Source organism: the organism of the source record quoted next, unplaced genomic scaffold (assembly GCF_019419815.1).
Source record: "Pyrus x bretschneideri cultivar Hongxiangsu unplaced genomic scaffold, Pyrus_bretschneideri_v1 Contig9, whole genome shotgun sequence".
NCBI classification, from domain to species: Eukaryota; Viridiplantae; Streptophyta; class Magnoliopsida; order Rosales; family Rosaceae; genus Pyrus; species Pyrus x bretschneideri.
In genome coordinates this window covers 562,812-576,649 of record NW_025999831.1, presented here as the reverse complement: position 1 = coordinate 576,649, position 13,838 = coordinate 562,812, and the positions used below count along the sequence as shown (strand labels likewise).

The window sequence follows — 13,838 nt, the reverse complement described above, 5'->3', positions numbered from 1 at the left end:
GTGATGGTCCGGAATTGTATCCACTCGGATTCCATTGAGAGATGGTCCGGAATCCTTCCTACTCCGCGATTCCGTTGAGTGATGGTCCGGAATCGTATCCACTCGGATTCCGTGGAGAGATGGTCTGGAATCCCTCCTACTCCCCGATTCCGTTGAGTGATGGTCCGGGATCGTATCCACCTTGGGTTTCATTGAGTTTGGATTGAGATTGAAGATGTAGGCTTCGGCCGAACTGCATCCCTCTAGCCCTAGTTTTTAATGTACATATGAACGATCGATTTTGAGAATCTTGTGCTTTGAATTAGAAAAGTCGTTGGATGTCTAGGTGACTCATTTGAAGTTGTCAGTGACTTGATTATGATTTCATAAAGCATGATTCTATATTTGATGTTTATAGATTGTGATCGATGACACTAATTTTACATGTGAGAAATTGATTGATAGTTTTGGATTCCGTTGAGTGGTCCGGAATCCCTACTCTTACTCATTTCCATAAGTTAGACTTGTACCCTGGATTCGAGTGAATGAGAATTACCCACAATAAATCTTCTGAATATAAACTAGAATTATCAAGTTATTACTTGAAATCCAGGGAGGGAATTATACAGAAGTCCTTTATTAATTATGAGCATTGAGATGTGATCTGATTGACTGATTAACATAATTAAATGTTAATATCGTGCCTCCTTGATATCTTGGAATGGGTTACTTGAGATGATTGTGGAAGGATATTGAATATGATTGTTGTTAAAATGTTTAGATTTGTGATCAATGCGACTAGAGGATACTATTGTGCTTTATTGATTCGTTGATATATTACATGATATGAATAACGATTTTATGTTGAAACATAATGATTTATATGATGGATGAAATAGAAACCTTGACTGTCTTGCGGGTTGTTATGTAGTTTGAATCGAATAATTCATACTTGTCAAGTCCAAATGTTTGATTAAGGAATGTTATGCATTTTGGCTTAAACAGACTGTGTTATATGTCGAGTTATAGCAATGGTGAACTACGAATGGCTTGATCCCTAATGAGGGTACGTAGGCAGTCTAACGAGGAGGTTAGATGCAACCATAAAGTATACAAAAAATTACTATGAGATTTGACTCTCGAGTTGTGATTTGCCATATCCCGAAGATCGGTATGTTGGATATACGAGTATTTGGTGACGTCGCGTGTCGATCCGGGACGTATGTCGGGATTGGGGCGTGACAACCTACTAGGCATATCTCAACATATTGCGTTGACAACACTCGACGAATTCTCTCGATATCACTTATCAGATTGCTTTGACATATGTTGATATTTGTTTATATGTGCATTATATGGTTTGCTGACGACAACAAGCCCAATAGGTGTTCAATGAAATGTTTTAGTGAATAAACTGAATTTTTTTGTGTGCTTCGCTCAGCTTCTATCTAAAAACTTGACCTTTAACACCAAAACGCCCAATATTTGAATCCTAAATCTGCTACCGATTACTACAACTACTCAAAAGACGATAGGTGTAATTCTCTTTATGTTATTTGTTTTTTTCTTTTTTTTCTTTGTCCTTCTGAAAGGATCCAAATCTTGAGCCTAGAGATCAATTGATCCGGCCGGTTGAAATTTGATCCAACGGCTACAATTATTATAATTTTTAGTGAGACGACATGTTTGTAGCCGTTTGATCAAATTTTAACGGATCGGATCAATTGATCCCTAGGCTCAGGATCCATAGATCCGGAGAGGATCTGGATCCCTTTTGAAATAGTATTGACTATTGAGGCATTTACAAAAAGGCAAATAAAAAGTAAAAAGAAGCAAAAAAGGGAAGAAATGTAGTCGGTCCAAAAATAATGTAAAAGCATCGGTGTTGGTGTTGGCGTTGTCCGTGTGATGGAAGGAACAGCTCAGAAGGTTGAAGGTTCTCGTGTGGCAAAACCTTTTGGGGAACAAAAACAAATTAAAAAGAATAAAAAAAAAAGATGATTATGTTTGAGAGTATGGTCTTTGTTTTGTTTACTGATCTCAAAACCCTACTTCTAAGCTTAAATATTTTGTATTAAACATAACAATTATTGGATGTATGGTTATTATTGTTGAAATATTTCACATTGATTGTATTTATTAGAAAAAAATTTAAATATCTCCACCCACTTCAATTTATACTGAGGTCTTTTGTGATAAAACTTCATACATGATAGGTTGTACATAAGGTAATTAACAAGTTGAGGGTACTATCAGATGGTTGGAAATGGAACTTTAGCCTGTCGCTCTGATAATTTGACAATCATGTATAATTTGATATAATTAATTAGACCAACAATTTATCAATCTGGGCATTTTGATAATGAGCTAATTATGAATTCGTCTAAGCAAAAGAATTAGGGGTGGGCGCGGGTTGGTTTGTATCGGTTTTGGGCCAAAATCGAAATCAAACCGACCTATTCGGTTAGGCCAAAATTGCAAACCGAAACCAATAAAGTTGGGTCTAAAACCGATAAAGCCGGTAAACCGACAGTGGAGGGTTGGGTTGGATCGGTTTTCGGTTTGTGTGAAGACGAAAAATACATAACAAATTATTTTTCCAAAAGCTACATAACGTAGCACCAATATGAGTGATTGCTAAAAACACAAATGATGAAGCTCAAGGAGAGCACCAAAGAGCAACTACTACCTTCTCCAAATGGTGGCCCTGTTTCATTCCTCTCAGCTTTTATAGGCACATAAAGGTTACCTTTTCTTTTTGCTGTTTGCCTTTTGAAAGAAAGGAAAATGGACTCTTAAACTAATTATGTTTTATTTTTATGTGGTGGATACAGAGTAACTCATAAATAACTATTTATTTATATTACTACACACGTATTAATTATGGTTATAAAAATAAAATAAGTATATGCGGGTCAGTTCGGTTAACCACATTCGAATAATTTGGAAAATCACTTGTCAAACTGATTAAGATCAATGCGATTCGATTTAATGATCGAAAATTAAAAAAAAAAAAAAAAAACCAAACTAAATCAACCCATCGGTGTAGTTCAGGCGGTTCAATCGATTTTTTTTATAAATGCCCAACCCTAAAAAGGTTGATACACATAAATTGAGAAGTTGTTTAAATTTTTTTACAACCAAAAAATTTAGAGGTAAAGGTATTCACCACTTAATTCAACCATACACTAATGTGAGACTACTCTTTGCGGTCTTCGTAGATTTATATCGAACCAACGTACACCAATAGAGTGTACATAATTTAGGTAGAGATATTGGCCTTAAAAACGACAGAGAACGTAACAAACTTGGAGGAATATGAAATTCAAAAACCAAATTGAATAATAAATGACAACTCGCCGTTCACAAACACTAAACCTAACGACTACCACTTACCCTTATTTGTGTATGACTGAAAATTTGCGTCCAATTTACAATTAATTAATAGTTATCTCTCTGAAAATAAACTCTTAATTAATAGTCACCTATCTATCTTTTTCATCACCTAAAACTAGTATGTCGTTCAAAGCATATCCAATTTACAATTATTTGCATTAGCATTTTAAATTTTTAATGTCACCAATGAACAAATTTTTTCAATTTTGGAATGATCCCCTTTCACATTTCAGTCTGCAGTGAGTTCATCCGTATTAGAAAAATAATCAATAATGTAATTAACTCTGTGTGTCTAGATTTATTATGTCAATTATATCAATGAAAACTATTGATATTTTTCTTAATTTAGAGGAGATGATACAAAAAACTAGTTAAGATTTCTTTTAATAATTGTTTTTAAATCAAAGGGTAACGTCTGACCAACTATTTAGACTAAATTTTGTAAACCATATGGCATGAATGTTGATTATTGGAGTATTACTTAAGTGTTGATTAACATGTTTATTTATTATTGAAGACGCATCACATGATTAACCTGTTTCTTTCTTTTTTTATTTATTTACTTTTATTTTGGAACTCACACGAGAACTTCCCGATGGGTCACCCATCCTGGGAATGCTCTCGCGCGCTACTCGCTTAACTTCGGAGTTCCCATGGAACCCGAAGCCAGTGAGCTCCCAAAAGGCCTCGTGCTAGGTAGAGATGGGATATACATTTAAGGATCACCCCTGGGCGATGTGGGATGTCACAATCCACCCCCCTTAGGGGCCCGACGTCCTCGTCGACACACACGCGGCCAGGGTTAGGCTCTGATACCAATGTCACATCCCGGCCCGGGCCCCCATCACAACCCGGGCCCGCTCCACTACCGTAGCACGATATTGTCCGCTTTGGGCCCCGACCATTCCCTCACGGTTTTGTTTTTGGGAACTCACACGAGAACTTCCCGATGGGTCACCCATCCTGGGAATGCTCTCGCGCGCTACTCGCTTAACTTCGGAGTTCCCATGGAACCCGAAGCCAGTGAGCTCCCAAAAGGCCTCGTGCTAGGTAGAGATGGGATATACATTTAAGGATCACCCCTGGGCGATGTGGGATGTCACATAAATAAATAAATAAAAAGTTAGTATACTTAACATTACTCTAAAGGAAAACCAATCAAGTGAAGTATTTGATTTTGCTATGTTTTGTACATATTTTTTTTTAAGATAGTGCTATTTACACACTTATTTTTACTTCCCACACATGCTTGTTAATTTTTTGTTATTAATCTTCTTCCAATTCATGACTGTTGGAAATTAAGAGAGGTGTGTAGGAGGTAGAAGTGGGTGTTGGATAGCACTACCCTTTTTTTTTTGTTTTTTTATTGTGGTTAGTGCACTTAACTTTTTTTCTTTTCAAATAGATATATAGCTCGTTTGGACTTTTAAAATGGTTAAATACGTTTTTGGTAAAAATGTTTTTTAAACTAATATTTAGTGAAAATACAAGTAAATCCTAAAAAAGTACTTGAAGTGCTTCCCAGAATAAACACATAACTAAAATAAGCACATAATAAACGTTTCTTGCATGAAGCACATCAAGTGCTTATGAAGCCCAAAAACATTTTGTTAAAAAGTGGTTTCACATTTTAGTCACGTATTATTTATTCTTTAATTATTTTATATATATATATTTTTTTTTGGGGTCTGAGAACTTTTTGGTGGGCTTGAAGCCCATATGGAATATTATAGAAATGATATCCCATCTACCATGTTTTAACAAACTTGTTATTTAATTCTCTTTGATGTTGTTCACTCCATGTTATCTATTGTGGAATATGTCTTTGTTTAACTAGACACCTTACCATATTCCACTCATCTCACACCCATTTTGAATTTGACTTGTGTTCATAAGTCCCTTTCACCGTATTGTATAAATAGAAAAAAATGAGAATAAACGAAAGGCGGAAAAAAAAAAAAAAAATCAGCGTTCGGACTTTTAAAAATTGTATTTTGGCCTAAAATGAAATTATAAATAATTTGCCTTGGAGTTAGGCTAAATGTTGAGAAAGGATTAGGTTAGGTGAATGATTCGATTCTTATTTTTTCCTCTTAATCACAACAAACTTTGTGAAAAACTTGAAGCTAGTGCACAAAATGTAGCAATCTCAACAAGTTAAGTTTTATCTTTTTCATGGCTAATTACTTGTTTTGTATGAAACTAAGAAAATTGTTGAACTTTGAAATTAAGTAACCTAAATGCGTACATTTACAAGCAAAATTCTACAGTATGGAAAGGGAGAAGGTTTGAACCTGGTAACTAGTGGGTTGAAGTCTTGAAGAGGAAAACTCTAACCAACAGAGTAATCCACCACTTGCAGCAAATTTCATATTTTTTTTCTTGTACAAAACTTGTTATTTAAGTTGCATTTTGACTTTCCGTTTCATTAAAGAAATAATTTCAACAAACATTATTTTTACACTTCGTAATTTTTGTCTTCTAATTTCGAAAATGTAAAGATTTGTACAAGTTATCCCTTTCGTCACCATTATGTGGAAAATCGTTAGATATGAATATGTTAGACACCTGTAACTTATATATTCTATCCAAATATCATAAATAAATAACGATGTGAAGGGTAGAAATTGAGTACGCAATTCATTTCTCTTATAGATTCTAAATAGTGAGCTTCAATCTAGATGATTAACCATAAGAAATTGGCCGAAGAAGATGGTGGCTTAATATATTAAATTTGTGATAACTTTTTGAGTTGATTAAATTTGAGATCTTCACTTGGGATCCCTTTAACAACTTTTTTTTACATTTTTATGGCTAATCATTTCAAAGATCATTTCCAAGCCAGCTGAGACTCCATTGACGAATGGAATGCATGCTAATCATTTCTGCCATATTAGGAGATAAAGGGAAATAGATCCCATTGCTTAATACAAATCATTCTACACGCACATTCTTGAAAAAACTTCCCCGTATCATATCTAGTAACTGATCCAGGAAATATCATTGCGGGCGTCAATATGAATAGTGTGCGCTACGCGGATTTTTTTTGAATGTAATAGCATGTTAATTGGCATGTCATCGAGTTTTGGTAGATCTGATGTTATTTGCTAAATTATATTGCACGCCTATCGATAGATGCCAACAACTTTTGAGCGAGTATGTCGACAGATGGCAACATAAGTCGAGTGAGCCTATCGAAAAATGCCCATAATAATGCGTACAAGGTATAAGGCTAACAACTACCCTGTCCAATGCCCGCATAAGCAATTTGTTGAACACTTGGAGGACAACTTTCAAGAGCATCCTATATTTTCAAAGACCATCACCCAGCTCTCGTGTGGAGGATTTATAAGCTTGTGGGGTCAGCTAATCCACCTAGTTCCAAATTGTATCTGCCCTTAATTATATCTAAATTGCCAGTTTCATAGCATAACATATCATACCTTTTTTTTTTTTTCTTTTAATGAAGAAAGATTAGGCGATATTAGTTATTAAACAATATTCGCGTGCGAAACACCTAATCTCCCCCACGATTAGTTCCAAGTGAGGACCATTACACCTACATACCCCCATTCTCCACCAATTTTATCATATTGTTTAAAAAACAACAATACTTTATCGTATGATTAAAAATTGACTTGGCGACTCGAGATACATAATCTCAAGTAATACGCCATTAGACGAATACAAACACATAATTAACAAACTTAACGTAATTGTTAGTTTGTCAATTATCTTTTGCTTCAGATATGCAGAGAGCCAGAGACATGATTCGTTTCAGCAACCAGCCATCAAATCATTCTCTCTTTAACTTAAGACTCCTTGTGCCGTCATCCATTTTGTTCTTCTCTGGAATAAAACCTTGCATATGGCTTTCTTTATCTTCAAATAATAAATTCAAATGATTGGACAATTCTGGTGAGAGATCCACAACATGTCTAACACGTGTCACTCGAGCGGTCAAAATATCCTTATACTACTTGAAAATTCAAGAGCACAACAATATCACGTGCATTGCTGAATTTAACAGCTAGGTATTTATTGTAGAATTCCAAAAAATTTAACAAGTGAAACCGCACCACATAAAAGACAATGCATGCTATACATCGATGTTTCGTAAAAATCTTGTACTTGTTTAATTGAAAGACAAAAATTCAAGATTAGAAAAACACTTTCAAATAAACGTGCAAAAAATTTTGGATTTTCAACGAAATTTGGTGTTTTGAACAAGGTGGTCAATGACTAATGTTAGCTTCATATAGGGAGTCCAGATATCACGAAAACAAGATGAGTCAGAGCACTTAATCCATAAGATTTTTTTTTGGGGGTGAAATAATCCATAAGTTCAGAATATGGAAGGGGATATAAAAAAGACGATAGTGTGGCATCAATTAGCCTACTTTTTGCATGTGGTTCAATATTTTAGTGAATGAATTTCGAGTTAGAAACTCTTTCTCTCTCTTTAATTATTATCATAATTTTGAACTTTCTATCCTCTTTAACGATAAAAAAAAAAAAAAAAAAAAAAAAAAGAGTGTGGCATCACTCTTGAACTTCCATGTTGAACAAGTTAATGCTTCACCACGAAACTGTTGCATGGGAGTGATGTGATGAGCTGGGTCACCATTTGGGCTTTATCAATTAAATACTAGGAGATCGCTTCATTTGATTAAGGCCTTGGCTATTGAATATGATCTTTGTTATAGAGTATGATTCTCTATTCTTCAAAATTTTCTTTTCTTTGGTCTTCACCTATTTGAACTGTCACAATTAAATCACGTAAACATCTTGTATTGAATTTTTTATAGAGAGAAAAAAAAAAGTGAGGAGAGAGGAGAGAAGGGGACGAGAGGGCAATAGGAGGGGAGGAGATTGGTAACCCGACAATAAATGACATGAAAATAACAAATTTCAAGTCAACTAATAAGGAGTCGGGTCCTTATCATTAAGAACTCGTTAACGTGTTGGGTTGCTATCGTGTCACCCATTAAGAGCCGAATAAGATATCCTTTGTCATATTTAAACACCAAACATGATAATTTCTCACACGACCTGTTAATCCGATACAAAATAACACGACCCGTTAAATAAGGTCCTTATTGAATCACATGTTAAAAACATGTTATACCTGTTACGATAACAATTATTACACAAACAAAACAAACACAACTCGTTTACCAAACCTAAAAGAAGGGCAGCTAGACAAGCATAAAATCAACAAAGGGCTTGAGCATGAATTCTAAGGTCCACATGGTATGTATAAAGACCCGTTGCTTTGCCCTTCCTTGAGAGAAACATATGGGTGCTTTAGGCCGAATTTCGTTGTTTACAAGCCCAAAGCAGCATATTTTAAGTTTTAAGTTTTCCACTTAAACTATATTTAATAATATTTACGTGAAAAATTTTAAATTCTAGGTTTTGTAAAACACAAATTTCTTTTTAGTGTAAATGATATTGTTTGTTAAAAAAATAAAAAAATTGGAGGTGGATGTGCAACACAAACCCGAAGGCGCAGAACATGCTTTATATAAGCCACATAATTTGATCTCCCACAAGATTAGGTACCAAAATTTAGAAAGTGAAATGTTATCATAAAATTCAATACAAAATTAAAGCATATTTATTGAAAGAAAGCATACATAATTTTTCATGCAAAACCAAATAATTACACACAAGACATGTCACAACATTTTAATTTTAGTAAGCTCTTCTAGTACACCGTTACGTTACAAAGATCAGCAACTTAAGTCTTGAGGTGACGAGGACCAACCACCTCAACTCTAGCAACCCCCTCCCTGTCCTCCGCCGCCTTCGCCACCTCCACCTCCCCCACAACCAACCCCGCCGCATCAGCGTCCTCCCCCTTCACAATATTCTTCTCCGTCTCCTCATCCACGTAGTTCGGATCCCTCTCGTCGATCGCCAGCGGGACCGGGTCCATCTCAGCTTCCACCTCGTCGCCAGGTCCCTCCCACGTGTACTTGCCGCCGTGGCCCGACTTAGGCGGCGGCCTCCCGATCCCAGTCCCGTCTCTCGGGTGGCGTTCGAGTCGCTGCACGCCTTTGTCTATGAGCTTCTTCTCGACGTACTTGATGCTGTCGATGTTGTGGGTGGGGAGCTCCATCTTCTCCACCCTCTTACGGCCCTCCTCGTCGTGGGTCACCGCCCGGATCGTCACCTTGTCTTTCTTGTCGTCGATTGGCTTCATTTTGTTATGCTCTTCAAGTTTTGATGTTATGGCTCAGTAAACAAAAACCCAGGTCTCCGTCTTCACTCTTGGGTGTGTATATAAGAGAGAGAGAGAGAGAGAGAGAGAGAGAGAGTACTAGAAGGTGCTGGAAAGGTGGGCTGTTACTACAACCTTCTGCCCTGTGGAGGTATGGGAGACTCCCACGTTTTGTTGTAGGAATTATTATGCTTTTTGTGGTAACTTTGAGAAGCTTCTGCACAAAATTTGAAGAAGAATTTTGGACCATGGTGCATGAATTCTGTCTTTACAAGCCCAATTGTTAGAAATCTTTGTTGTTATAATGGGCTAGAAAGAAAACTGCAATTCGCGCCTCTTTACTCTTGGGTCGGTTAAAAGAAGTGGATATCCTATTGGAGTTGTTGGTTGACATTGCTTCAATATGTATCACGCGACGAGAAAGAAAAAAACATATGACTCCATATGACAATTATGCAAGGACCCCGAACTTGAATCACACATTATCCTCAAGATGTGGAAAATAAATGAAATCAAAGAAACAACCTTAAAAAGAAAATTAAATATTAAAATGAAACCTAACCAAACCTAACAATAATTAAAAGAAAATAAAGAAGAACAACAAAAACGAAATGAAAAGTGACAAAATAATTAAAGAAAGAAAAGAAAAGAATTTTGGACCACGGTGCATGAATTCTGTCCTTACAAGCCCAATTGTTAGATATCTTTGTTGTTGTAATGGGCTAGAAAGAAAACTGCAATTTGGGACTCATTAATCTTGGGTCGGTTAAAAGAAGTGGATACCTATTATAGTTGTTGATTGACATTGCTTCAATACGTGTCACATGACGAGAAAGAAAAAAACATGTGACTCCATATGACGTTTGTGTGAGTAGTAACGCAAGGACAACTGGTCCAGATTGTTGAATGTTGGAGGATTTTAACTAGTTATGGGATAATGTTCTAGTTTAAAAGCTGGAGGATTTGGATTGAGATGATCAGTCACTACAATTAGGTATTAAATTCGTCGTCTAAATGAGTAAGACTTGAGAGCCTTTCTTTATAAATGAATAGTAATATCATTAGATCACGATTAATTTTTTAGTCAAATATGCCACGTCACAAAAAATGAGTGGCATTTTTCAAGTCATTCTTCGTCTTTCTACTCTACTAAGGTATCCAAAGCCATTTGCCAGATCATTTTTCTCTTGACTCTTTGGTTTTTGCCACCATTTACTCGATAGACATATACAGAAGATGGAAAGCCAACAGTCTCTTCTTCCTCTATAAATTGACTGACAAACATTTTGCTTTGGTTTTTGCCACCATTTACTCGATAAACATATACAGAAGATGGAAAGCCAACAGTTTCTTCTTCCTCTATAAATTGACCGACAAACATTTAAAGAAGATGAAGGGCCAGCAGTCTCTTCTTCCTATATAAACCGACGACCCCATATGTTACTCGGCAAAATTGCTACTTGGTACATCATTGCTTTGAACAATGGCTGATGAAAAGATCTGTAAAAACAAGCATCAATATGACAGCGATGACGACAACGATGATGGCAACGAAGACACCGGAAGCGATTGCGGCCTTTCTCTGGAGAAGCTAAACATAGGATCAAGGAAGAAGCTTGTAATCTTTAGCCTCAATGGGTTGATAGTCCACAGAGTTTACATCCACAACAAGACAGAAATTCCGAGCAATCGTACTCCTGATGGCACATATGGAAGCTATCTAGGTACGTACCACAATCTTTGAATTAGAGTGTTGTTCATAGCATTTAAAGGTAATTTAAATTATATTTTGTAAACCTAAGGTGGTTGATGATGGTTCGATTATTATTTAAGTGTTATTAGACAGAGGAGAGTGGAATTTCATGTAGGAGGACATCTGAAGATCTACTAACATGCATATTTTTTATTGCTGATACATCACATGATTTGTAAATGTAGTTAAAAAGTTTGTCTACCTAATATTACACCTTTAAAAAGATTTATCAACGACACATGGATAACTATAAGTTTCTCTTGTCTGCTAGAGCTTGTTGTATGATGTCTACCAAGTTCAAATTGTCATTTTCTTAGTGTGAATTATAATAGTAATATCGCTTGTACAAAAAAACATCAGATAAAAAACAATACTTTGAATACTCCATGTTACATTCGCAATTTACAATGTACATTCGTTTTAGGTTTGACCACCCTCTTCTTTGACGTTGCAGTTTTTAAGAGACCATTTTGTGAGGAATTCATGCAATTTTGTTTTGAAAGATTTGAAGTTGGAATATGGAGTTCTGCCCAAGAGTAAGTGCACACACAATGTTTTAGATTCTAATTAACTTTGATGGCATGTTTACTATCAATTATGACTTTTGGAACTTATAGTAGGGTAACTTAGACTGGCGAACTGAATCAATTTTTGTCTAGTTGATCCAATTTTTGGCACCGAAAGTATTTAATTCCTGATTTTTAGATGAAATCTACATATTATTTTTTTAGTTCTTTTTTGTTTTTGACTGTAAACATGAAGAAGTTAGGAATTAGCACAATATTATTTAGTCTTGGTTCTCGTTTTTGGTAAGTAAACATGCTATTAATGTTCTTGTCTATCAATTATCATGTCTAGTTATACTTCTGTTTCTTCATGATTCATTTGTTATATACTAACTATTCACTTTGTTTATTGTGCTATGAATGACTGATTAACAGAAAAAATGTGGATGGTGTTTTGGATTGGGTAATGGGAAAGCTGAGAAGACGACTGTCATTTGTTTGGGTAAGAACTGTAAAATATATAAAGCTATACACACATATACGTATATTATTGGGATATATATATATATATATAGTTAAATGTTTGGTGACAAGATTTACTGATATGTATTTCTTCAATAGGATCAACATGAATGTACTGACTCCGGGTTGAAGTCGCTAGAGAATAAAAACAAGCCTCTATTTTTAAAAGAACTGGACAAAGTGTGGAGCTATTTTTGCGGGAAATATTCAGAATCTGATACACTTTTCATTGATGATAAACCATACAAGGCTCTATTGAATCCTGTATGGTCATCACAACTCTGCCTTTCTCCCTTTTTTGGGACTCCCGTTTTCTCCCTCTGCACTCCATTTTTTCCTATGTTTTGGATTGAATTTTGATGGAGAATCAAATGACAGAAATGGAAGGAGTGGAGAAGGGGAAAATGAGAGTGTGACAATGGCTATCCTTATCATTCTAAAGTTGCTTTCTTTATTTCATATCACAGCCTAACACAGGTATCTTCTTGGAGTCATATGATGCTGAGAATGACAACGACAAAGAATTAGGTATGGCGAGAATTTGATACATTTATTATTTTGGAAGTGATTTTTGCATTCTTATTTTCTTCTTCTGCACTGTATATTTTTAGCATATAACTGGCTTATTCGGATATCATCTTCCTTGATCATTAACATTTGAAATTCTACACCTGCTTAACCTAAAAGCCGATTTTTCTTTTTCTTGGACTGTTGGAAATAGATCCAAAGGGAGAACTTGGGAAGTATTTGGATGGCCTTGCAGATGCAAAAGATGTGCAAATTTATGTGAAGGGAAACCCTTTTGGAATGCCTGCAATTTCACCTACTCATCCGGATTGGAAATTCTACTCGAATGTTCTTCGTAGACTCGGAAAGATGTACAAGCGTTGAGAGACTCGGCTTTCATGCTTTAACATGAACTGTTATCAACTTTAAATTTCAACATATGCTTTTTGTTTGCAGCACCTGAACTGAACATGTTGTCTTCCGGTTCTTTCTGTGTTTGTCTAGCTGTTACTCTTGTTGCAATACTTTCTGTTGGATCGTGACGGAATCTTTCTTTGATAATTTTGTTCAAGTTGTTTCTAAGTCATAAATGTATTTCGTACAAAATCGCCAATTTATATTAACAACTCCGATCGAAGGGATATATCTCTTTTTAAATTTCAGAATAAATAAATTAAGAAATTACAACGAATGGCGACTTGTAGAGAAAATGTAGCCATTGCCAAGCAGTATGGGCGTGGCACAAGCAGATGACGGACCTAGTTTCTGGGTTTTTGAATGGAAACGACGCACTAGTTACAATGTTAGCTTCTCTAAAGATGTGTCGAAAGAGTATATTAAAGAATTGGCAAGAAAGACATTTTTTGTAGTTGTGGGAGTGCTTTTCTATCCCTCCTAGAGTAGGGAATTGGCTGAGCCGAGTCTAGAATTTCAAAATTAGGTTATTTTA

At 35.6% G+C, this 13,838-nt stretch overlaps 2 protein-coding genes across 2 annotated transcripts; one reads left to right on the top strand and one right to left on the bottom strand.

The window, feature by feature from the left end:
• Window positions 1–8,972: 8,972 nt before the first annotated feature.
• Window positions 8,973–9,792, bottom strand: LOC103944436. The gene has a single exon (XM_048576614.1). The coding sequence runs from the start codon at window positions 9,581–9,583 to the stop codon at window positions 9,119–9,121; it is 465 nt and encodes a 154-aa protein (XP_048432571.1). The 5' UTR covers window positions 9,584–9,792; the 3' UTR covers window positions 8,973–9,118.
• Window positions 9,793–10,924: 1,132 nt separating this feature from the next.
• LOC103944317 (probable C-terminal domain small phosphatase) lies at window positions 10,925–13,421 on the top strand. The gene is made up of 6 exons (XM_009354745.3): window positions 10,925–11,325; window positions 11,809–11,890; window positions 12,296–12,362; window positions 12,482–12,646; window positions 12,850–12,910; window positions 13,104–13,421. Exons 1-6 carry the CDS (start codon window positions 11,085–11,087, stop codon window positions 13,271–13,273), a joined length of 786 nt encoding a protein of 261 aa, XP_009353020.2. The 5' UTR covers window positions 10,925–11,084; the 3' UTR covers window positions 13,274–13,421.
• The last annotated feature ends 417 nt before the right edge of the window (window positions 13,422–13,838 follow it).